At 35.2% G+C, this 24,332-nt stretch overlaps 1 protein-coding gene across 1 annotated transcript in view; it reads right to left on the reverse strand.

Moving 5' to 3' along the window:
• Nucleotides 1–24,332, reverse strand: part of PARG (poly(ADP-ribose) glycohydrolase) — a 118,312-nt gene that overhangs the window by 60,271 nt on the left and 33,709 nt on the right. Inside the window, exons 8-9 of the mRNA XM_036734737.1 lie at nucleotides 8,107–8,199; nucleotides 4,260–4,417 (exon numbers count right to left, since the gene is read on the reverse strand). Coding sequence (XP_036590632.1) covers nucleotides 4,260–4,417; nucleotides 8,107–8,199 — 251 coding nt within the window. The remainder of the gene's footprint in view (nucleotides 1–4,259; nucleotides 4,418–8,106; nucleotides 8,200–24,332) is intronic.

Genomic DNA, 24,332 nt, shown 5'->3' on the forward strand with positions numbered 1-24,332 from the left:
AAACAACTGCATTTCAAATACTCGAAACCACCTATCAGGCAGAGTTGCAGTGGACAGAGCAATGTACTTGAGGTCAAGAAGACCAGAATTCAAATCAAGTCTCAAATATTAGCTGTGTGACCCTAGGCAAGTCATTTAACCACTCTCTGCCTCAGTTTCCTCATTAGTAAACTAGGGATAATAACAGCACTTATCTCCTGGGGTTGTTATGAGGATAAAATGAGATACTTATAAAGAGCTTTGCAAACATTATTACTTATCATATCCCTCCCTAAGTCTTTTCTTCCCCAGGCTAAACAACCCTAGTTCTTTCAAAAGATCTTCATACGGTATTATCTCAAGGCCCTTCATCATACTGGCTGCTTTCCAGCTTATTGACATTCTTCTCTAAACAGAAACTCTGAACTGAACACAATACTCCAAATGTGGTCTGACATGAAGAGAGTACAGTAGGATTATCATCCCCTTTGTCCTGGGCACTATTCTGCTCTTACTGTGGCCTATGATTACATTAGTTTTTTTAGTTACTAGATAACACTGCCGGCTTCTAATGAGCTTTTCAATAAAAATGCCCAGATATTTTTCATACAAACTCCTGCCTAGTAATGAAACGAATTTTTGAACCTACAGAAAAAAACTTTTTCATTTGTCTCTATTCAAATTCATCTTATTAAATCAAGGTCAAGGCTCTAGTTTGTCAATATCTTATTGAACCCCTAACTTTATCATCCAGTGTGTCAGCTATTCCTTCTAGCCTTGTGTCATCTGCAAATTTAATAAATGTGCCAAATATGCCTTTATCGAATTCAGTGGTTAAAAATAGTAAACAACACAAGGCCAAGCATAATATCCTGTGACTCTTTACCAGAAACCTTCTCCAAATAGATATCAAGCCACTAACAACTATTTGGTTTTGTTCTCGTTGTTCAGTCATTTTAGTCATGCATGACTCTTCATGACCCCATCTAGGGTTTTCTTGGCAGAGATACTGGAGTGGTTTATTGTTTTCTTCTCCAGGTCATTTTACATACAAGGAAACTGAGGCAAATAGAGTTAAATGACTTACCCAGGGTCACACAGTGTCTGAGGTGAGATCTGAACTTAGGAAGATATCTTCCTGACTCCAGGCTTGACACTTTATCCACTGTGGCACCTAGCTGCCTCTAATTTTTTGCATTTTACAAACTGCCTTTACAAATATTATCTCCTTTTAGCCAAACAGTGCCTTAGTATACATTGTTGTTGTTCAACTACTTGTTGGGTCTAGCCATTAAATCAGGTCTGAATCTAGGACCTCCCCCTCCAAATTCAGAACTATTTCAACTACATCCTACTGCCTCTTAATAATAACCGATATTTATTTAGCACTTTAAAGTTCATAAAGCGCTTTACATACATTATCTCATTTAATCCTTACAAACCTGTGAAATTAAGTACTATGATATTATCTTCTTCATTTTATAGATAATGAAACTGAGAGAAGAGAAGGAAAGTGACTTTTAAGATTATGACCAAGGTCTTCTTAACACTGAGTGACTACAGCATGAAAGGCTGCCATGACATGCATAAAATACTATCAATCAGTCAACAGGGACAAATTAAGAGCTTACTTATTATCAAGTCCTGTGCTAAGTACAAGGGCATACAAAGAAAAACAAAAACATAGCCCCTGCTTTCAGAGAGCCCACAATCTAATCTTGTACATACAAACGACTATGTTCATACAAATACTGATGCCATTGATAAAAACCCTACACAAAAATTTAAATAGCTCAATTCTATGGTTTACAAATACATATTTTATAACAATGAGTTTTCCTCATTTTTTTTCCAGTATTTTTTTGGGTCTCCTTTAGCAAGTCATTGACTTGTTTTTCATGGTTTTCTCACATCATTCTCATTTCTCTTCCCAATTTTTCTTCTACTTCTCTAACTTGCTTTTCCAAATCCTTTTTGAGCTCTTCCATGGCCTGAGACCAGTTCATGTTTTTCTTGGAGGCTTTTGATGTAGGCTCTTTGACTTTGTTAACTTCTTCTGGCTGTATGTTTTGGTCTTCTTTGTCACCAAAAAAAGATTCCAAAGTCTGAGACTGAATCTGAGTCTGTTTTGGCTGCCTGGCCATGTTCCCAGCCAACTACTTGACCCTTGAGTTTTTCAGCAGGATATGACTGCTTGTAGGTAAAGAGTACTTTGTTCCAAGCTTGAGGGGATGCGCCGTTGATTTCAGAGCTATTTCTATACAGCCAGCTCTGCCATACCAGCACTCCTCCTTCCTCAAGAACTGCCAACCTGGACCTGATGCAAATCTTAAGCAGGCTCTTCACTCCTGCTCTGATACGCCACTTAATTCCTCCCACCAGATGGGCCTGGGGCCAGAAGCAACTGCAGCTGTAGTTCTGTAGCTGCACCACCCCCGCTGCCCCGGCGGAGAGGCTGAACCGGGAACTCTTTTCCCTCTGTCCCAGCAGCTTTTCCCACTAACCTTCTCCTTTGTCTTTCGTGTTTGTGGGTTGAGAAGTCTGATAACTGCCACAGCTCACTGATTCAGGGCGCTAGGGCCTGTTCCGCCCGGCTCCTGGTCTGATTGGTCCTGCCGCCACCCATGCTGGGCTCTGCTCCCCTCCGCTCTGTGCACAATAGACCTCATCCAGCGACCATCCAGGCTCTCCTGGGCTGGATCCCTGCTTCCATCTGCTATTTTGTGGGTTCTGCAGTTCTAGAATTTGTTCAGAGCCATTTTTTATAGGTTTTTGGAGGGACCTGGCGGGAAGCTCACGCAAGTCCCTGCTTTCCAGCCGCCATCTTCTCCAATACACCTTTGTGGATTGAGTTTTCCTAATTATATTAATGCAAATTCAGCATGTAACCTGAAATATTTCTGAATCTAAAAGCATTTATAAATCAAAACAGAGCTATTTCCATTCCCAATTTATAGGTAAGCAAGGGATAGCAGCATTTAGGACTAACTACCAGATAGCCACAAACTGCTAATGCATTTAAAATATCTCCTGTCATAAGGACACTAACTATGCCAAGCGACACATTTGGGAGGCTAAAAAAAACCATAAATCATATGCTCTTGACCTTTTGGAAAAACTGTCTTTGGTTAGATAAAGTAGATTGATGGCCTTGTCAAATCTGGGTAGGAAAACACAGGAAAACAATCTTTTATTAACTATCTAATATGCAAAATATGTCGTTATATTTTAGCACTTCAAGTTGTTCCTTTTCCCACTTGTTCTAACCCTTTCTGACAGCAGATCTAAAATATTTTGATTTTAGAAGTGTTTAAGTCTAAGCTTAAAATTCATGCATTATAAAATTTAAGTAAATGATAGCAAAATGGGAGAAAAAAATTTTGTTTTGAGTTGTTACAGAAGTGATTTTCATAATATTACTTAAATGACATCAATTGAGGAAATTCCAGCAAGGCTTTGCCTAAGGGTAAAAATAAATCCTACAGCTTTGCTTTCAAGGGTAAGTATACTGTCTAGCACCACCCACAACAGGCTAAGAACAAAATTTCTGGATTAATATTTCTATGACCTTGAACAGATTTGTACATCAATTTCTCCCTCAGTGAGATCATATAGAAAATATTGCCCATTAAATGGTTAAGAAAATTAATGAGTTACAATATCTAAGTTTAGAAGTATGAATCCTGAAACACATTTATTTGATGGGGGAGTGGGGAAGATTAAGAAAGGGGTAATAGGAGAAGCACAGATGAAGTAGTCTGGGAATTAATAGTGATTTTCTAAGTGAAGTTCCAATTTCTTTTTAAAGATACTCTACTGATTTAGGGCATTTCAGAAACACTATCTGAAACTTTGAAGCTGCCTCCCCCTGAGGGCCATTTTGTGAGGAAGTATTTTCTTAAACTATTTAAAATATCCCCATTTCTTCTAAAAACTAAACTTTTGAAGTGTCCAAAAGGAATAATTAACTACACAGTAAACTCTCCTTTCAGTATTTTGTTCTTAAAAATTACATACAAGGCATGACTATAAAGACATGATACACTCTGAAGGCTACTCATAGGACCATCTTATTGTTTCATACTCAAGCTCTGAAAGCAATGACCAATCTTGCTCTCTTTTTCATATGCTTTCAGAACTTAATTTCTAATCTATTCCAATATACTCTAGGATTACTCGATAATTTTAAAATCAAAAGAATCTGTATTCAGCCACTGGCATCAATATGTCCCTTCCACCCCTCTCCATGCTTTCATTAAACACTTATTTAGGAAACATACCTGTTGAAGTTAATGTCTGGGTAACTAGAATACTCAGATTTCATCTTAGCATTTCGGCGTGGAAATGTGCAAAAGAAAGCATTAGCTAAAAGACTAGCAATCTGCTCTTGTGACATTGTGATGGAGTGATTCATCTTCTGTTTCAGTAGAGGTATTGGCTGGCATAGCAAACAAAAACACACAAAAGAGAAGAGCAATAATTAGTTTAGCAATTTCAGAAACAGGAGTACAAAATTACATTTGCTAAATTAGGGTAGGACTAATTTAGGGCCACTCCTGGGTTCTTAAATCAGCAGCATCATTAAAATCTAGGACTATTTATCCTGGAAGATTGGAAAAATGTTCTCATTTAATGGATTGCAGATTTCTAATCAATAATAATAGTAGTGAAGAGAACACACAGCACTACTTATCAGTGAAAAACAAGACTGGTAAAGCAATAAAGATGAAACGCAACATTACACATGTCATTTGAAAAATCAAAACTGAAAACTAAACAGAAGAAAGGCAATACTGAGGTTAACAATTATAGTTTTGGTCTTGTGCCCACCTTGGCTAAAAAAAAAAACCTGATACAGAAATTCTAATAATAAGTACTATGAAATAAAATTATTATAATTTTGGAGAAAATGTCTTAGCCATAACATCTTAATAACTTTCTTACTCCAATCTAAACCAATATTTATTATGTACCTACTCTTTACTTCATGTAGGTAGTTTCTTATTTCACAGCTTCCCTTCCAAAAGGAATTTTTAGCAATAAGTACCATCAAACAGAATCATTTGTAATTTGTGATCAGATGGGACATTCCTAAAATGAGCAGAGTATCCTTAAAGGGAGGGAGACAGCACAGTGGCCAAAATGCTGAGCTAGGAGGACTAGAGGCAAATTATTTAAGTTCCATGATTCAGTTACCTTATCTGTAAAGTGTACCTGCCCTACCTATCTTACAGGGTCAGTGTTAAGGGTTAAGTGAGATAATGGTATTGTAGTTATAAATGAGAGGTAAATGTCAGGAAATCAGAAGCTAGCCATTTTTCACGGAAAACTCTCAGATTTAAAATATTTTTCTAACTGAGACAAAATCAAATTCTGTTGAACACACTTTTTCAGTATACTCTAGAAGAACCAAACACTCTACTTGGTACATTTTTACAACATTTCAAATATTTTAAAAATAGTAAATGAAAATTTTAAAGTATCACAGAATATCCAAAAGTAAAATTTGATTTATTCAACACTTATACACACACACACATACACACAAATTATCATGTGTAGAGCAGAGGTGTCAAATACACAGCACACAATACTAGTGTGTCCCCAGCAGATTAAAATGTAACTGGGAAATACTTAACAAAATAAATAAAAAATAGATAATCTAACATGTGGTTTTCTTAAGTCAATATGATGCCTGCAGGGATCCTTACACATGTTCAGTGGCCGTAGCTTGCATTTGAGTTTGGTACTACCACTGGTGTAAGGGGAGACAGCTAGCTTTGAAGTCAGGAAAATGTGAGTTCAAGTGTCACCTCTGAGAGGTACTGGCTGTGTGGTGCTAGGCAAGGCACTTAACCTCTCAGGGTTCCAGGCAACTCTTTAGGACTAGAAGTTGCAAAGAAGGTAGCAATCTGCACTGATAGAGCTTCCTCACTTGGGAGTTCCTTATGTGAAAGAAATCACAAGTCCTTTCCCCTATGTACTAAAATTATATTCATTAAAAGTGTTATCCCCTCTCCTTTCCACTAACTCTCAGCATTAAAAACACAGAATGTTGCTACATATCACACATAAAGGAGATACTACAAATAACAATGAATAACTTTCCTGGAATACAGATCCAAATCAATAACCAAAACTACATTTGAGAGAGAGAAGAAAGAAAAATGAAAGCTGCAATGTTATAACACAGAGTTTTCTTTTTAAACCACATGAAAAACATATTTGCATAATTAAAGCCTGCTAAAAGTAAAAAACATTAAAACTAGTTGTTTAAATATTTCAAAAGAAAAATTAAAAGAAGTAACTCAAAAGGCTAAAACAACATTTTTATCAAAATATCAATAACCTCCTCTCCTGGTAATCACCATTTCTAATAAGAGAAAAACAGATGCTTCTATTGATCTCTAATATATTAACCCCATTTTATAGCTTCTTAATCTGTTATAAAGTCAAATCTTAATTTAGAAAATATGACCAATATTCTAGCTTAAAATATATCTAGATATTCATTAAAAAAAAACATTTCCTTAGCAACAAACCTGAGTGAAAAGATGAAATTAGTACTCATAGGTTTAGGATTAAATGAGTTCAAAGATGGTTATTCTCTTCTCCTTCACAAATTACCTTTACTTTATAGGAAATACTAATCTTTTCTAGATTCAAAGGAAAATACCTCCACTAATCTTAGCATAGATTTTACAGCTTATGTATTTAGTGAGGTTTTTTTAAATGCCTATCCCATAAATAAAAATGAATCACAAAAATGTGATGACTATTGACGTGGACCATATAAGTCCCTCTAAAAGTTTCTGCCTATACCTTAACACTCTTCCATTTCTTCCCTTCTGAATTTAGCTTAAAGCACCATGATATAATAAATCTTTAACATTTAATGAGACTATATTATTTTTCTTGACAGAAGACATATTTTGGGAAAAGATACTTGGCTTTATAAAATATACTTCTCACTCTACACAGTAGGAATTAACTTGAGATATTTTTCCAATTAATAATGCCCGTCAAACAACAAAATAAATCTCAATTAGGTTTAGATGCTACGAAATCATGCATTTTACCTTACTTTTTAACCAGGTGCCTTCCCTTAGGTTATGATCTAAAATTAGCTTATCTTAGAGTATTTTAGTATTATTATGTAAAACAAGAAAAATTTTCTACCTCAAGAGAGATTGGGAGGGATTAACTAATTGATACTGTAAGGCATTATCTTTTTAATGATACAATGTATACCCTCAGCTTTGTAGTATTTGACCCTGAATGACAATAACAGTCCCCTAAAACATACAATACCTGTGTTGCAAAATTTTGCATGAAAAGCACTTTAGAAAGTACACATCAACAAAAACAACAAAGAGAGAAAAACGTAAGATATACTCAAAAGTCTTCTACATTGGAAAACTGTAAACAGCTTAATAAGTTTCTGCTATATCAAATTATATTCTAAATAAACCATTCCACGGCATAAAAAGGGGCACATTTCTCATCATAGTTTTCTTCTTACTTGAGAGCAAATATACTTATTTAGCTGGTAAGAGAACAAGAAGCAAACAGAAGCAAACTCAATTCAAAATCCTCTTAACTGATATTCCATAAAGCTCAGACCAGAAGAGGTGAGAGAGGGAAAAACAAAAAGAGAAGAAGAAAATTAAACACATTGATCTGCAAGGCAGGAAAAAGGACTCACATTAATCATCTTTCAAAGTAGTAAAGCATTGCAACCAAGCCAGAAAACCTGTTAAGAGGTATTCAGTCAGGATGTTATCCAATACACTGGTTTATGTTGCTTGTTTACACTAGTTTAAAAGTCAAATGTTTTAAATCCATCAGTATGTTTTGGAAAAAAGTCAAGTCATTCGATGCTAAAAAAAAAATTAGAGATTGATCCTGAGTAAACAGGCTTCTGACAGCTTAAACTGAAGCTCAAAAATTGAATACTGCATATGTACTATTACATATGCCTTTTCTCATCAATTACTGATTATGAAAGAACAATTTTGCAAGAAACATTTCCTCCATTATCCTTTTGAACTCAGTTATAGGAAATGAATCTATTTGTAAGGAATTCCAAGCCACTCAAGCCTAGATTAACAGCCTGCATCTACTCACCTGAGTACAAATATCTGGCAGACAAAGGGCTAATTTCACCATATCAGGCAGGATGGACTGACATAAATGTTGGGCCTCTGCTTCTTCAAGGACCTACAAACCAAGAAGGAGACTTTATCAGGTCAGGATCAACCAAAACCAAAAGTTCTGCGATTATTACACAAAACTCTAAAGATGACTCTTTCCTTTTCACAGACATACTAAACACTCTAATACTGTTTTAGCTTTGTCTTTGCATGCCCAGCACCTGGAGAGGAAGGGAAAGGAATAAGTATTTATGTGGCACCTACAGCTATATAAATGCCAAGCACTGTGCTTAGTATTTTACAAATATCTCATTTGATCCTCACAACAACCTTGCAAAGTAGGTCCTATTAGGATCCCCATTTTACCATTGAGAAAAATGAGGCAAACAGAAGTTAAGTGACATGGCCAGAATCACATAGTGTCTGAGGCCCAATATGAACTTAGGTCTTCCTGATTCAAGGTCCAGCGCACTGGGCCCATCCAGCACAGTGCCTCAGGAGCAATGTGGAAAACATATCCTCAACATCTCCATCATTGACACTGGAAATCTTTCTTTGACTCTCTTTCAATCACTTGAGTACTGAGTTTTGACTATTCTAGCTCTACACATCTCTTGCATGGAAAGATTTACACGAACTGATGCAAAGTTAAGAGACAATAAGACAACATATACAATGACTATAATTCTATAATATAATACTACAATACTGTAAACACAAAGGACCACGAAGAAAAATCAAAAGTTAATGAGAAATTATAAAGAACAAGAATGGTTCAAAAGAAGAGATATGAGTAAGTACTTCCCATCCCACTCCTTTGCAGAGGTGGGAGGTCCACAAGTGTAGTATACTGCACACATTTACAGAATTTTTCAATGTAGTAATCACTTATACTGATTTTTTTCCTCTTTTTTTTTGCCTTTAAAAAATTTGTTATAAGAGATGACTCTCTAGGAGGAAGAGGGATCCTGAGGGAAATTATGATGATGTAAGACAACAAACATCAATTAAAAATTTATTTTTTACATATGGGAAATATATTAATACTTTTATTAAATATATTCAAACATTTTCAACCTCAAGACATTTTATCTTAGATGTTGAACAAGCTATCAATTTCTTTCACTTTTCTCATTTGGGTACCTTTTCTTGTCTTTTCCAACTGACATACAAGTAGTTGTGGCTTGGCTTTGCAGGATGTCACAAGCTACACACTATCATTTATCTAGTGACACATTACAGTGCTGGACTTTTTCAGGGCCATCAATATTTCAACTATCTGTTGAATGCCACATTTAAAAAGTAAATGATAACCACAAAGCACCCCTCTCTGGAAACAGAATGACAGCCAGTAAAGAAATATTCATGTCTAAGGGTGATATGAATTATCTTTAAAATGCCAATCAAATCTTCTGTCTTCTGACCTAACAGGAGCATCTGCCTTCAACTGCTAAATATTTTTAAAAATTATTTTTAAATCAGTGTGCGACTGTGTAAAAAAACTAAAAGCAAAGTATTTCACAAACTGCAGTAGGTAAGCTACTTTGGGAGCAAAGATCCCAGTTAATGTTACAAGAAAATGAGAATTTCTTTACAAAGAGAGGCTTCAGTAAGTACTTCCAAAAGTGATGATCTAAAATACCATCATTATAAAGTAGCATTCTCCATGTAATAAAGAAAGGATAACCTGAATAACAAGTTAAATGACATATATGCAGGATGATAATATCAGAAAGCTACAATGAAACATGATAAAAACTCAAGCAAGAACCAAAAAAAGAAAAAAAAACATACTAAAAAGCTAGAGAGTATGCTATAAGCAGACATTTACAGTATAACTCTTTGTTTTCTATTTTCAACTTATCTTGCAGTTTTAGGCCACCAAATGAATGACTGCCCCATATTTGGAGGTTAAGGGAAAAAAGGCATAAAAGGAATGTTTCTTTCAGACCTGATACAGTTTGTTTCCTAATCATATTACATTAGGGCCATTTTGGCTATTTTTCTTCCTAAACCTACAGAAGTTTACTTAGAAGAAACATCTCATTTAAAAAAATAAAAACTATTCAGTCTTTCTATTTCTCCCAACACAGTCATGGCTAACCTTGCATGAAGATGAGCTACCAGTTACAGCCACTTCACATAGAGAGGTGGAGATTCAACCTTCCCTCAGCAGATGGGAGACATGCACAATTTCATGTAAAACCCTTTTTTTTTTGTATTTGTCTAAGATATTAATAATGGTTTGTACCTCAAATGAGAATGAGAAAAGATAAACATTTATTTCCTAGAATGTTTAATGAACTGTAAATTATGTCTCAAGTACTAAAATCACATTCATAAGTCAAATCTATTGCTGGCAAAACCAGGAAACAGGTATCATCTCAGTTTTAACTGAAAAAACTCTGAGTTTTCTCCAAATTGAAGGAGGCTCATGTTTAAGTTAATTCAAATATTTATAAAATAACTATCCTTTAAATTTAAATAAGTTTAATCTAAAAAATCTAATCTAAAATATTCCTTTCAGAAATTTCTATCAAAAAGTGTGACCACTGGTAAAATGAAAAGAAAAATTAAATTTTAGAGGGAGGAAAAAACTGTAGCATTATATTTTGCAGGGAAAAAATACTTGGAAAATATCTGACATTTATCAAATGAGGGCTGACACTTGAAGAACAGAAGACAGCTTACAAGAAAACATGTTTAATTTTTTGAAAGCTCATGCAGGTTTTTGACAATCCAACCACAGAATGATTTCTCACATATATCACCCATAAGGATTGTAACTTCATTTGAAAATGTTTTTATTGTCTAGTGAGTTTTCAACAAACAGCTGCGGAAAAAATGTTGGTTTTCATATTTTTAAGTGGTAATGTCAGAAATGAAGAACAAGCAGTTATTCATAGCTCTAAAAGAAGATTCTCTGGATTTTCTCATATTATATCCCCCTTAAGGAAGAAGGAAGGTAAGAAATGAAGATGTAATTGGGAAGATAAGGTAAACAGACTCAGGATTTATGAAATGACAATACTGTTGATATACCAGGAAAAGGTTGTACTAATAAATTATACCAATTCTCTCTTTCTTTTCTTCTTCAAATAACTCTCGAGAACTTTCCCATGAATTTTCAGAGCATCACAAGGATGAGAAAAATTGATCAAAATGGTAATGGGTTATAATAAACAGAGATAAAAGAGACACACACAAGCTTTTCAAATGTATGCCCTTGCTTTTAAATGCAAAAAACTTTGATCATAATCACTGTTAATCTAAACTGTGACATGCAAATTAAGTGGAACAAAATAATATAAATTTGTTGACTTAAACACGTAGCTTTTTTTACATCTTTAAAAAACTTTTCATATACAGTATCTTCCTTTGGCTGCAACCACTGCTTTTATACAATTTAGCACTGATTCTGTTATGATTCCATACCCCTTCACCCTCAAAGGGAGAGGCAAGAGGCAGCAGACAAGAGTTACTTACCTCTCTTACAGAAAAAGGTTAAGTGATTTGCCCAGGGTCACACAACCAATATATGTCAGAGGCAAGGCTTGAACCCCATCTTCCTAACACTGAAGCTAGTTCCCTATCCATTACATCATACTACCTCTCATCATTTCTTAGATATGATTAACAATGCAAAATAGTCATCATAATAAGGAGGCCTGAAGATCCCAGAAACTGCCTCAGACAGCCAATAATCTCTTTGCCAACCAGAGAGACATGGCAACCAATGAGAGCACTAGCTTAAAGTACAAGGCAAAACATCAGTAAAACGTGGCAAAAACAACTGAGAAGAAAACAAGCCTTTAGAAAACCTGGCACAAGAGCCAGAATCAAAGACCTAGAGCTAAAGGAGATCTTAGAAGTCACAGAGTACAAATGAAAAAGCTGAGGCCCAGGAAAGTTGGCTGCTGAAAGTCACACAGGTAATAAGTATTAAAAGCTGAATTTGAACTGGGTCCTTTGACCACAGGGGGGCAGTGCTTTTGAAATGAAATAATATATCAGTATTTTTATAGTGATTTATTTTAGGCTATGATGATTCTGGAGCTCCCACATTTGAATTCTATCATCTGATGTACTATGTGAAAAAATGTCAATATCACTTAAGAAGATTAAGTCAGGACAAAGAGCTAGACCTCACCAAACACATATTTAAGGTTACACAATTTTAAATGTACTCAAGGCTCTATTTTCAAGATATCTCAAAAGAAAATGATCACTGATCATGCTTTATAGATAAATAAATCACGTCTAAGAAGACATCAGCAAACATTAACCTATATGGCTGCTTTCACATATCTCTGCGAATATCTGAGAATTATCAACTCACATACCTAGGATATGCTCAATGGAAACACACAGAAATAAAACAAGAGATCCCATTTTTACAGTGCCATAACTAACTGAGAGCAACAAAAAATTCTACATATATTGATGTGATTGTTTAAAGTATATAATCTTAGAAGAAGAAAAATGAACCTTAAAGGCTGTGCACAACAGAGCTCCTTCTAACTATGTTTTAAAATTATCAGGCTTGTGATAGATACAACTACAGAAATAACTTTGATACCAAGCTAAGTAGAAAACCAAAAATTGTTTGCAATTATTTGTTAAGTACCTACTATGTGTAAAGGATTACAACAAGCACACAATACGTACAGCATAAATATAAAGTTAATAAATTCAAATATATGCAAAGTAGTTAAAAGGTAGTACAGGAGGGAAGACAACTAAGGCTTCTCAACTAAAGTATTCTCTAATGTCATGGAAGATGCCACTCATAAAGCAATAGAATTGCTTATTCATGCTAAGGTCCTCCAAATGCTCCTATTCATAGATGACACAATATTAATTACACTGAGCCCTGGAAACAGCAAAGCCTCCATATTGTGAAATACACAAAAAGATTAAAAAGAAAATCCTTACAACTATCCACAGTGAAAAAATAATAAGTTAAATCAATTATCTACAAGCATTTATTATGAAAAATGTTCACTGTCCCAACTTTGTACAACAAAAGTAAGACAGGCAGATCAAGCTAATCCAACGATAAGTATTTTGGAGGAAATATCACAGGAGAGAAGAAATGTTTCCCTAAAACAGGAATGGAATCTGCAAACTACTAGCCAGTGAGCTAACTTGAATTCTTAGCAAGATCACAGAACATATAAAGTGATGGCTAGTAAACATCTAGAAGAAGAAGTGATCACAAAGCCGAGCATGGTCTCATAAAGAATATGGCATGCCATGCTAAATTTATGGGTTTTTTTTGATAGCGTTACAGCACTAAAAGATCAGAGGATAGGGGCAGGGGCAGGGACCTATGACCTATGAATTCCCTGATGGAGGGTAATTCCTGGGAGAAGAAACTACCTTTACCAATACAGGTACCTTCTCTACAAGTGACAGTCCCAGGCGGCAGCAGAAAGCACTACAGAACTGTGACCTGCCACCAGAGGCACACAGCCACTATCACTATGTGTCAAAGGTGACACTTTTCCTATACATATTCTTTACAGGCAAATGGCTAATTTAGCCAGACTGCTCCAGGAACTCTTCTTCCTTTGAATTTTCCTTCCTCCACCAATGGCTAATAGCAAAAGCAAGGAAAAAGGTAAGAAAGTAAGCTTCCACCTTACTACCCCCACATCCCCAGATCCCACTGCCAAGGATAGCAAAGGAGAATGAAAAGAAGGGAAATATTAAAAAACCATTCCTCTTTTTTGCCTAGCTCTGGGCAGCCACCATACATCCAGAACTAGGAGGAATGGGGAAGAAACAATGTTCTTCCACACTTCCCCATTCCATCCTCACACACACCCTTTTCCTCAGTCTTCTGAAACTCCTTATTCAGGCCATGGGATCTACAACTACATCCATGAGTTTAGAACTGGAGGGGGAGTAAATCCCCATTCCTGCTGCCAAGGTTATATTGAGGGTTAGATGACAAACTGTTGTGTTGTCTACGTATGTGTGTCGCATACTTTCAGACTATAATACAGTATAACATAATATAGTATACGTTATATATAGTGTGATATGACAGTCAAAAAAAAAGCTATTGTAATCCTGGGCTACATAAAGAGACACAGTTTCTGGAATAAGGATGTGAAAGACCCATTGCATTCTGTCCTAGACAAATGATATCTGAAGAATTAGGTCCAGTTCTGGAAATCATAATTTAGGAAGGGCACTGATAAACTGTAGAGCATCTGGAGGAGGGTAACCAGATGATAAAAGACCTCAAACTGAAGGAAAGAGTATGTATCCTGGAGAAGACTTAGGAGGGAAATGATAGCTATCCTCAAGTATCTGAGGAGCTATCATGCCGAAGGGGCATTAAACTTGTTCTATTTTTAACCCTAGCAGATAGAATAAGGAATGATAGGTAGAAGTTTCAAATACAAAAATTTAGGCTTGATATCAGAAAAAAAAAAAAACCTTCCTAACAATTAGCGGTATCTCAAAGAGGAATGGACCCCCTTGAGAAATAGTGAATTCTCAGCCATTGGAGGATTTAAAGTAAAGGCTGATCTATGTCAGGTATGTCAGAAGGGGACTCTTGCCTCAGTATGGAACGAACTAGATGGCCATAGAGGTCTCTTCCAAATCTGAAATGCGGTGATTCTGATTCACGGATTTAAATAATTTTTTCTTTGCTTTTGTGGGATGGTCCGGTAATAACCACCACTTGCAACATTTTATGTACATGTTTATATGAAAATTGTTCAAAATTCTAAAAAGGGAGCTAAAAAATAAATTCTGGAATCCCAGTTTGTGAATAAGAAACTAATGGTTTCTGTTCTGCTTAAAGCTGTATTTATTAAAAGAGGTATTTCCTAAGCTATCTTCCAAGTCAATCTGAAAACTAGTAACATGGTCTTCCATCAAATAGTCTGCTTTACTTGCCTACACTTACTTCCCACTATTTCCAAACATAAACTCTATTCCTGTTAAGCCAGTTCTCTTTCTAGTTACCTACATATACCACATATAATTCACACTTATCTACCTTTGACCTGCTTTGCTCCTCCTACTTGGGGTGATTTTTCCATTCCTCTTTACCAAGGAATATCTTATGTATCCCTTTCATTTTCTCTTTGAAGACGTCCCTGGTCATCCCCAAGACAAAAATACCTTTCCCTTCTTTCAGCTGCCAATGATACTTATACTCTATTCCACACAACTCACCAGCATTTGATTACATATAGTTCCAATTGTTCTTTGATGTCTTATGTGTTCTGATTGTCCAATTACAATGCAAGCTATTTGAATACCATAAGCTCTCATATTTACATTCCTCTTGTCACAGCATCAAATACAACATAAAGTACACACAGATACCTATTGCTTTGACATGATTAGCTTTATATTTAATACTTCAAGAGAAGCATTAATTTCTCCAGACCCACCAGGGTATTATTTGTTAAATAAATGTCAAAATTTTTGATGCACATAGAACTATGCTAAGCACCAGATCAAGTTGTCCTGATATATTTGCCCCAATTGCTTACATTCTAACAAAGGACAACATGGCCTAGACACACACTTAAGAGGAACATTAGGATAGACATATAGACATTAAAGCATCATGCTGCTGCTTAAAAGAGAAACCTCCTCCAAAACAATCATGATCTCTAAATTGCTCCTTCCTGAGGCAGAAGAAAAGATAAACTGGTCTTCTTCAAGTTCCCAGTCTACATCCAGTGAGTGGAGATCACAAATGGAGTAACAGCTGGGTGATTACAACTGTAAATATTACAAAATGTTAGGCTAGAATCAGAACATCTAAAACAGAGTAGGATAAAATCAAAATAATTCCAAAACAAATGAAGTATAACAAATTGGGAGACAAATAACCTGGCCTACCAAACATAATTCAGTAAATTTGATTGAGGAATAGTCCTTAACCTGCCAACAGCCAACTAGCCAATATGAATGGACGATTCATGCTAGGTGGCCTTAACTATTTATTTTATATGTAATTTTTTTGGGAGAGGCAGGCATGTAAAATAGTTTGCAAGCTGAGTAGTTACTTTTAAAGCTAACTTCCCATGGCCTACCTATTTAAGTTTGAATTTTATGATTACAAAGGTTTTAGGTTGGTTTTTTTTTTTAAAGAAAGAATCATCCAATCAACTAAGCTTAAAAAAATTACTGATATTTTTATTAACATTCATCGAATCTCTTTCCATCTTGATTTAACAGAACTTCTGTATACATGCCAAATGTTTCACTCTTTAATAATAAAATAAATACAATATTCTTGTTGCAAAATAGGAAATGTTACATCCACACCATTTTTACCCCACCTCCACATCCACTCTCAAAAGAGAATTTATTTCTCAACATCATTAATCTGAATTACTACCGGCTAGTAACCTGATTAGTAATCTGAATTAGAATTTTAGGTAATAATCCTACACTGGCACTGGTTATTGAAATGATCTAAGACAAGAGTTCTTAACCTTTTTTTATGTCTTGATCTTCACTGACAGTCTTTTGAAGTCTATAGGAATCTTACTTAGAATAATGTTTTGACCACATTAAATAAAATACAGAGGATTACAAAGAAAACAAAAGATAAATAAAAATAAAGACATATGTTTTTCCCATCCAAGTTCCTGTACCCTTTGAAATCCATCCATGAACCCTAGGTCAAAAATTGATCACTTACTGGGTCTTTTCCATCAGTGAATTATGTGTTATTTTATAAACATATAATTCTATCCATCAATCACTCTTGTAAATCAACACCAAAGCAAAATGTCATTACACACAAACCAAATGATATTTTCCATTCCTTAAAGACACACTATCATCCATCTTGACTTCTGCAGACAGGAAAAACACAACATGAGATTACAGAGTAAATGCTAACCATAATACAACTTTTCCTGTCTTAGTAGCAACATAGATTTAACCTGTTTTGACAGAAATCACCCTAATCTTTTATTAGTTTACATTTTTTAAATGACATTTGAAATTCTTCTTTCTCCATTTGAAATGTAACTTAGAAATGCATTCAAAGAGTGCTTCTTGGGTAAAATAATGTAGAGGCTTACGTTGGAGATACTGTGGGTTTGGTTACATAATAAAGCAAATATAGAAATAATGCAGGTCACATTAATTTTTTTGTTTCCCAGTACATGTAAGACTTATGTTTACACTATACCATAGCCTATTAAATGTGCAATAGCGCTGTCTAAAGAGACAACGTATGTATCTTTAAAAAATACTTTATTGCTAAAAAATGCTAACTATCATCTGAGCTTTCATCAGGTCATATTCTTTTTGTTGGTGGAGGGTCTTGCCTCAGTGGGGATAGCTGCTGACCCATCAGGGCAGTGGTTGCTAAAGGCTGGGGTGGCTGTAGCAGTTTCTTAAAATAAGACAACAATGAAATTGGCCAGAACGATTGATTCTTCATTTCACTTGAACGCTTAGAGGCCAGTATAGAGTTATTAACTGGCCTAATTTCAATATTGTTGTCTCAAGGAAAAGGGATACCTAAGAAGAGGGAAAGAAGAAGGGGAATAGCCTGTCAGTGGGGCAGTCAGAAGACACACAATATTTATTAAATTCGCAGTCTTATATGGATATGGTTTGTGGCACCTCAAAAGAACTGCAAAAGTAACATCAAAGATCCCCATCACAAATATAATAATGATAATAATAATAATGAAAAAGTTTAAAATACTACAGGAACTGCCAAAATGTGAAAAAGGTATTATGTGAACACATGCTGTCAGAAAAATAGCACCAATATACTCGCTGGATTCAGGATTGCCATAAACCTTCAATTTATAAAAAAACAAACAAACAAAAACAACACAATATCTACAAAATGCAATAAAGCAAAGTGCAATAAAACAAGGTATGCCTGTATTCTAGACAATATCCATACAGATTTCAATACGTGCAAAGAATGTCTATTAACTAATATGTATATGCCACTATGTGCTAATATGTAGATTATCCCATAAATTATACCTTAAGTAAATTTCTACTTCAGTCTGAAAAATCACTCTCTTAATGAGAAAGAATAATGTCATGAGCCTTGGATATAATTGGAGTGCTAATGTAAATGCATGCAGAAGCACAGGAAAGTCACTGGATATCTCTGGACCCAGAGTCATTCAGTTGTAAAATGTGGTGCTCAGTCTATATCAGGAGTTCTGAACCTTTTGTGCATCATGAACTCTTGTGGCAGGCTGGTCAAGTCTAGTGATCACTACAAACTGCTGAATACTTTCAAAATTAAAAGAAATGCTAAATTTCAGTGAGAGGTTAGTGCAAATAAAGATGTAATTTTTTTTCCTCATACAAGTCTGCAGACCCTCTGAAATTTAACCACAGATAGACTAGAGCCCCCAGGTTAAGAAACCCTAGAATAGATGAGTCTAAGACTCATTCAAGTTCAAAAAATTCTATACTAGAGATTAAGGGTGAAATTGAAAACCATTGTCCCAGATGGTTTCATGGCACCCCCTTGTGGCAAACTGTTGAAGAAAAATGATACAAAAAAATTCTAATACTACAAGCATTAGTAAATGAAAGTAATCGCTCAGAGAATGTGGAGTTAAAAGACCCTTAACCAACTCATCCAACTCCCCCATATCCACCATACATAAAGAAACTGAAGCCCAGAGTAATTTAATGGTATACCATATGGTTACAAGGCTAGTAAACGCCCAAGGCAAGACCTGAAATGATGTCTCCTGGCTTTCCAGCTAGAACTACACCATACTGCCTTTTTAAGTACAGACAGACACACAAACACACAGTCACACACACACACTTTTCGCATTTCAAGCTATATTCAATAAAAAATCCAGTAAAACAAGAAAATTTGAATAATCCCCTGGAATTAAATATAACAGGATTTTGACCTTTATTCTGCTAAAAGACATGATTGCTTTTTGTAAATTAAATCAGGTCTAAAATTAAAGATTGTTGAAAAATGTTTAGAAGGTCCCTACTGAAATTCTTTTGGGTTCTGTAATCTATCTGGAGCTACATGGTACAGAGTGCCAGGCCTGGAGTTAGGAAGACTCTTCTTCCTGAGTCCAAATCTGGTGTCAGACACTAGCTGTGTGACCCCAAGCAAGTCACTTGCCTCAGTTTCCTCATCTATAAAATAAGCTAGAGAAGTAAATGACAAACCACTCCAGTATGTTTGCCAAGAAAACCCCAAATGGGGTCACAAAGAGTTGGACATGGCTTTAACAAACAAGTAACAATAACAACAGAAGGTTGGGGCATGCCTGAAGCATAAGACTCTGTAATGTTCCACCAATGATAATAGGTACAAAGCTCAGAATTCTAACTAATCTCTGTGGGTGTGATGCTGGGCCCTGGAGCACAGGGTGAATAGTTAGGAGTCCAGGGACTTAGTAAACTGAAACAGGAAAAGTAGATCCAGCCTCTACATCACATCTAACTAGAATGATAGAGTAAACCATCTGTTCTTCGCTTTGGAATTAGAAGTGGTTTTGAAAATTCTTAATTCCTGGCAGTGGTAAAAATGCTTCTTAGGAGAGAAAACACTTTATTATAACATTAGCAGCAACAACAACATTAATTGCTAGCACCAAGAGAACACTGTATACAAGAACAGCAATGCTGTTCAAAGAAGAACTGTTAATGATTGAGTTATTCTAAGTATTAAAAATACTCAAATTAACTACAAAGGACCTATGAAGGAAGAGGCTGTCCACCTCCAGAGAAGAACTGATAAACAGAACTATGAATAGTAAGGTTGTACAGATATCTACACTTCTATATGTTTATCTGTGTCAAACAGTGGCCTGCTCTGGTGAGGACTGGGAAGGGAGGCAGTAAGGGAGACAGTTTGGAATTTAAAATATAACAAAAAATAAATTTAAAAAAAATAGCTACCACTTATATAGAGCTTTCTGGTTTTTTGAGGCACTTTATAAATATTATCTCATTTGATTCTTAGAACGATTCTGGCAGGTAAGTGCTATTATTATTCCCATTTTACAGAAGAGGAAACTGAGGCAGGAAGAAGTTAGATGACTTGCCCAGGGTCAAACAGCTACTAGTGTGTAAGGCCAAATTTGAACTCAGGTCTTCCTGACTCTAAGTCTAGCGTTCTATCCATTGCACCACCCAGCAGCCTCTAGTGAGGAAACAACGCTGTGAGGTAAGGACTTATTTTATGGATGAAGAAACTGAAGCTCGGAGAAATTAGGGACTTGCCTATGTCTACTGTGCTAATAAGTTCCAAAGGCGGGATTTGAACTTAGGTCTTCTTGACTCCACACACAGCACTCTACTGAGTACACCCACTACCTCTCAAGAAAAACTAATGAGACCAAAAAAACTAAATAGGTCCATTATCACCTTGAAACAAAAATTTATGTGAACAGGTCCCATGAGCAGCGTTACAACTACATCTCTAGATCTTCAGAAATGAATGGGTAAAAGAGAAGTTAAGTTTTTATTGTTGGTGACTAAGTGACAAGTGCCCTTTTACTATTTTTTAGTATGACAGACACAAAGATTAGTTAACTAAGATAAAGAAACACAAAGACTAATTAACTGCATCATAGGCAACCAGACTTGAAGCTCACTAACTCCCATTTCTTGTTTTAAAGAAATTTTGGTAAGATAAATTAGTATTTTAGATTCTTTTAAAGGCTTATTTGAAAGACAATATTTTAAAAGACATTCTTTTCTTTTTCCACTTTATCTTTCGGGTCACTAGGTGGCACAGTGATCAACCCAAGGTCGTGAGGATCAAATGAGACAATATTTGTAAAGCACTTAGCATGGTGCCTGGCACACAATAGGCATTTAATAAATGCTTGTGTCCTTCCTTCCCTATGAAACTCTAATGAGATACTGCAAATAAAGCACTATGCAATTCTACAGTGCTATGCAAATGTTTGTTAAAATTATTATTTTCTTGGAGTGTATGTATGCCCATCACACAGAGAAAAGAGAAAGTCATGGTTGTGAAAATCAGCTTTGAAGCCAGGAAGACCTGGGCAAACCACTCAAGCTCTCCACGCTCCAGGTAACTTTCTAAAGCTCTAAGTGTCAGAGAAGATGCTGACCTGCTTTAGTCAAGGGAATTCCACAGGTCAACAAAAACACATTCAGTCTCTATCCATTTATAAACAAACATATACCTACACACAAGCACTGTAGAAAATAAAATAATAAGACAGATCTAACATCTGTAAAAATTCAAATAACCAAAGTGAGAAATAGAGCAGTTTTAACCTAAGGTGTTTGATTTTTATTCTCAAAAGACTCACCTCAATACTGCTTCAAAACTACTCTAAATTCCGCAAAAGGTAAACAAAAGTATTTGTTTGTTTTAAATAAGGTAGGCAACATGGGTATAGTGAAGTAAATAGAATTAAGAAACCTAGGCTTAAATCATCTCAGACAAGCAACTTAACCTCTAAGAGACCAACTTCCTCACCTATAAAATAACATGATTACCTGTTCTCATGGGGTTATTGGGATCAAAACATTTTGAAAACCTCAAACTAATATAAAAATGTGACTTGTTAATGTTCTTATGTGGGAACTGTATACCAAGAGCAAATACAAAATCATTCAGCAAGGTTGTGCTTTAAAACATGGCACATATCAAAAACTGCATGTCAATGATTTTAAAAATGGGATGAAATGCTAAAAGAAGCTCCATCATTAGAGGGGTTCCAAAGTAGACTTGCTATCATTCATTTTTCACAACAGATTTTTAGATAATAAAATAAATACTGCAAAAGGTTATATAAAAGGATGGCTTTCATCTACTTTTTTGTCCAAATGAGCACAAGAAAAGGTCAACATATAAAACCTCTATGTGCCAACATTAATTTTATTAGAATTCCGGGGGTACCGCTTTAAAAATACTTGTTTACATTCAACAACTTCATTTGAGAGGAAGGTGTAAACAGCAAGATAGGAAGCTTTCAGATAACTTTTCCCAGATAAGTCACTGCAATGATATAAGCTATTCAATGTTTCAGTGACATGATCTCACTATTTCAATAATACAATCAAAGATAAATGACTAGAGAATTTCTGAGAGCAATACATGTTCTTCCATGTTTCCACACATAGAATAATATGTTGTTTAGTAAATATTTTGGTTTCCAAAAAAAATTTTAAAGGTTAATAATACATCACCTGTCGTATACTTATTCTAGTTCTTAGTTTTATAGAGTTTTGGAACATTCAAGCTGAAAAAGACCTAAGAAATACCTGCATTCAACCCTGATGAAGACAGTTCATGACTATGAACCCCAAATCTTGGGAACAGCAATGCTTCCTGGCAACTGTTCCTACAGGTGTTATAGCAACAACTACTGAAGACCCAGAAAAGAAAGTTCTCACCACCGAAGATCTAGATGTTGTCAATAGTTCAATAAATCAAAGACTGATATATAATTTTCATCAGTGGAAATGACATTTAAGAAGAACCATTGCCATTTGCTTTTGCCTCTACACCCAAAGTCCCATGGGACCTTCCCATCTGACTTAGAACCGCAACCTTACTAGGAGAGCTCCTTGAGAGTCTTACTTTTCACAGTGCTTTGCACAGAGTAAGAACTTAGTAAAAGCTTTATTCATTCTTCCATCCCAACCCCTTATTACCAAAATGAAGAAACTGAAGCTAACAATGGTGGAATCACATGGCCAAGATCAAACAGGTGAGTTAGTAACAGAGACTGATCAAGCAGAACCCTGGGCACACACATCTAAGCACTCTTTTACCTACATCCTACTGGATCTTTTTATATCCCTAGCTTGGAAACATCAACACCAGACTTAAGACTCTCTCTCTCTCTCATCATTAGGTAAAATGCAAGAATGAAAATCCTTTGTATGTGCTTATTATACTCTATTTTTCCTGTCAACCACCAGTGCTTAAAAAAATTTGTCATAAAGATCAACTTTATTCTTAAAAGCATTCATAGTGTAAACTTACTTGGAGAATTTAAATAGTTCATTACATTGAATAATTTTCCATTTCAATTCAATAACATTCTGCTAATACAGGAATTTAACAAATTACTTATAAAAAAACAAAGTTGCATCAACTCTAAAGTATCAAAAACATATTAAGACAACACTATTCAAAATACTTCAAATGCACTTAAAATGCCATTCTTCTTTCTCTAATATAATGGGAATTTGTGTTATCTTCCTGTGGAAAACTGCAGTATTAAAAGTATTGATTAATTTAGAATATAAATTATAGCAAATGTTTTAGATTTAATTTAATGGAACACTACACAGGAGGGCAATAAAACAGCATATTCATTCCTGGTGCTTCCAACAGCTGGCAGGGAGGAAGGCTAACATTAGCACTTAAGATCCAAGGAGTGCTAAATAAGAGCCACTTCAACTTAGCGACACTTTTGCAGTTTTAATTTCCGAATAAAAAATTTTCAAATTACATTTTGGCATATTCAGTGCTTTTAACCTCTGAAAAAATAATTAAATCACTGATTATATTCCTGACCTCCATCCAAATGAGTATGTTAACATATAAAAATTCTGCTGACCTTAACCTTGAGAATATCATGGGTAAATGTGATTGGTACTTATAAATTCAAAATAAACGATAGGTAATCTTAAATAGCTTGGTGTTTTAAAAGGCTACGGAATCCATCACACAAATCAAAGTGCAACAAAAGTAAAGCTTTTCAGAACACTAACCAATATCAAAATAAACTTCATTCCAAAATTAGATGAACAGTAGCATACTAGATTTGACATTTATCTGAAATTTTCTTTATTCTATTTATTGGGGTGTTGAAGTAATAAACTGCTGTGCTAATGGGCAAAATTTAAGAGCAATTAAAAGAGAAGTAAGCACTTGCACTCCAGCAGGTGGTCACACATAACACTAAATAGTCACCAGAAGAGACTATTTAGGAACTTAAAAAAAACCTAACCAAACAGTTGCCCTCTTCAAACCAAATCTGTTTTCTTCTTCAAGTCCCACTTGGATGAAATTTTTTGAAAGACTGTTTAATCATCATGTGATTCAAAGACATATGCAAATGAAAAGAAGGGCTTCTTTTCACTAATTCTACCTAACAATAATGTTCTCTTGTGCTGTAAATCGTCAGCATTTGGTTCTAATCATCTAGAAATCAAATGCAAGAAACAAATGAAGCTGAATCAAATATTCCAAGT

The sequence above is a fragment of the Trichosurus vulpecula genome, chromosome 8 (assembly GCF_011100635.1).
Source record: "Trichosurus vulpecula isolate mTriVul1 chromosome 8, mTriVul1.pri, whole genome shotgun sequence".
NCBI classification, from domain to species: domain Eukaryota; kingdom Metazoa; phylum Chordata; class Mammalia; order Diprotodontia; family Phalangeridae; genus Trichosurus; species Trichosurus vulpecula.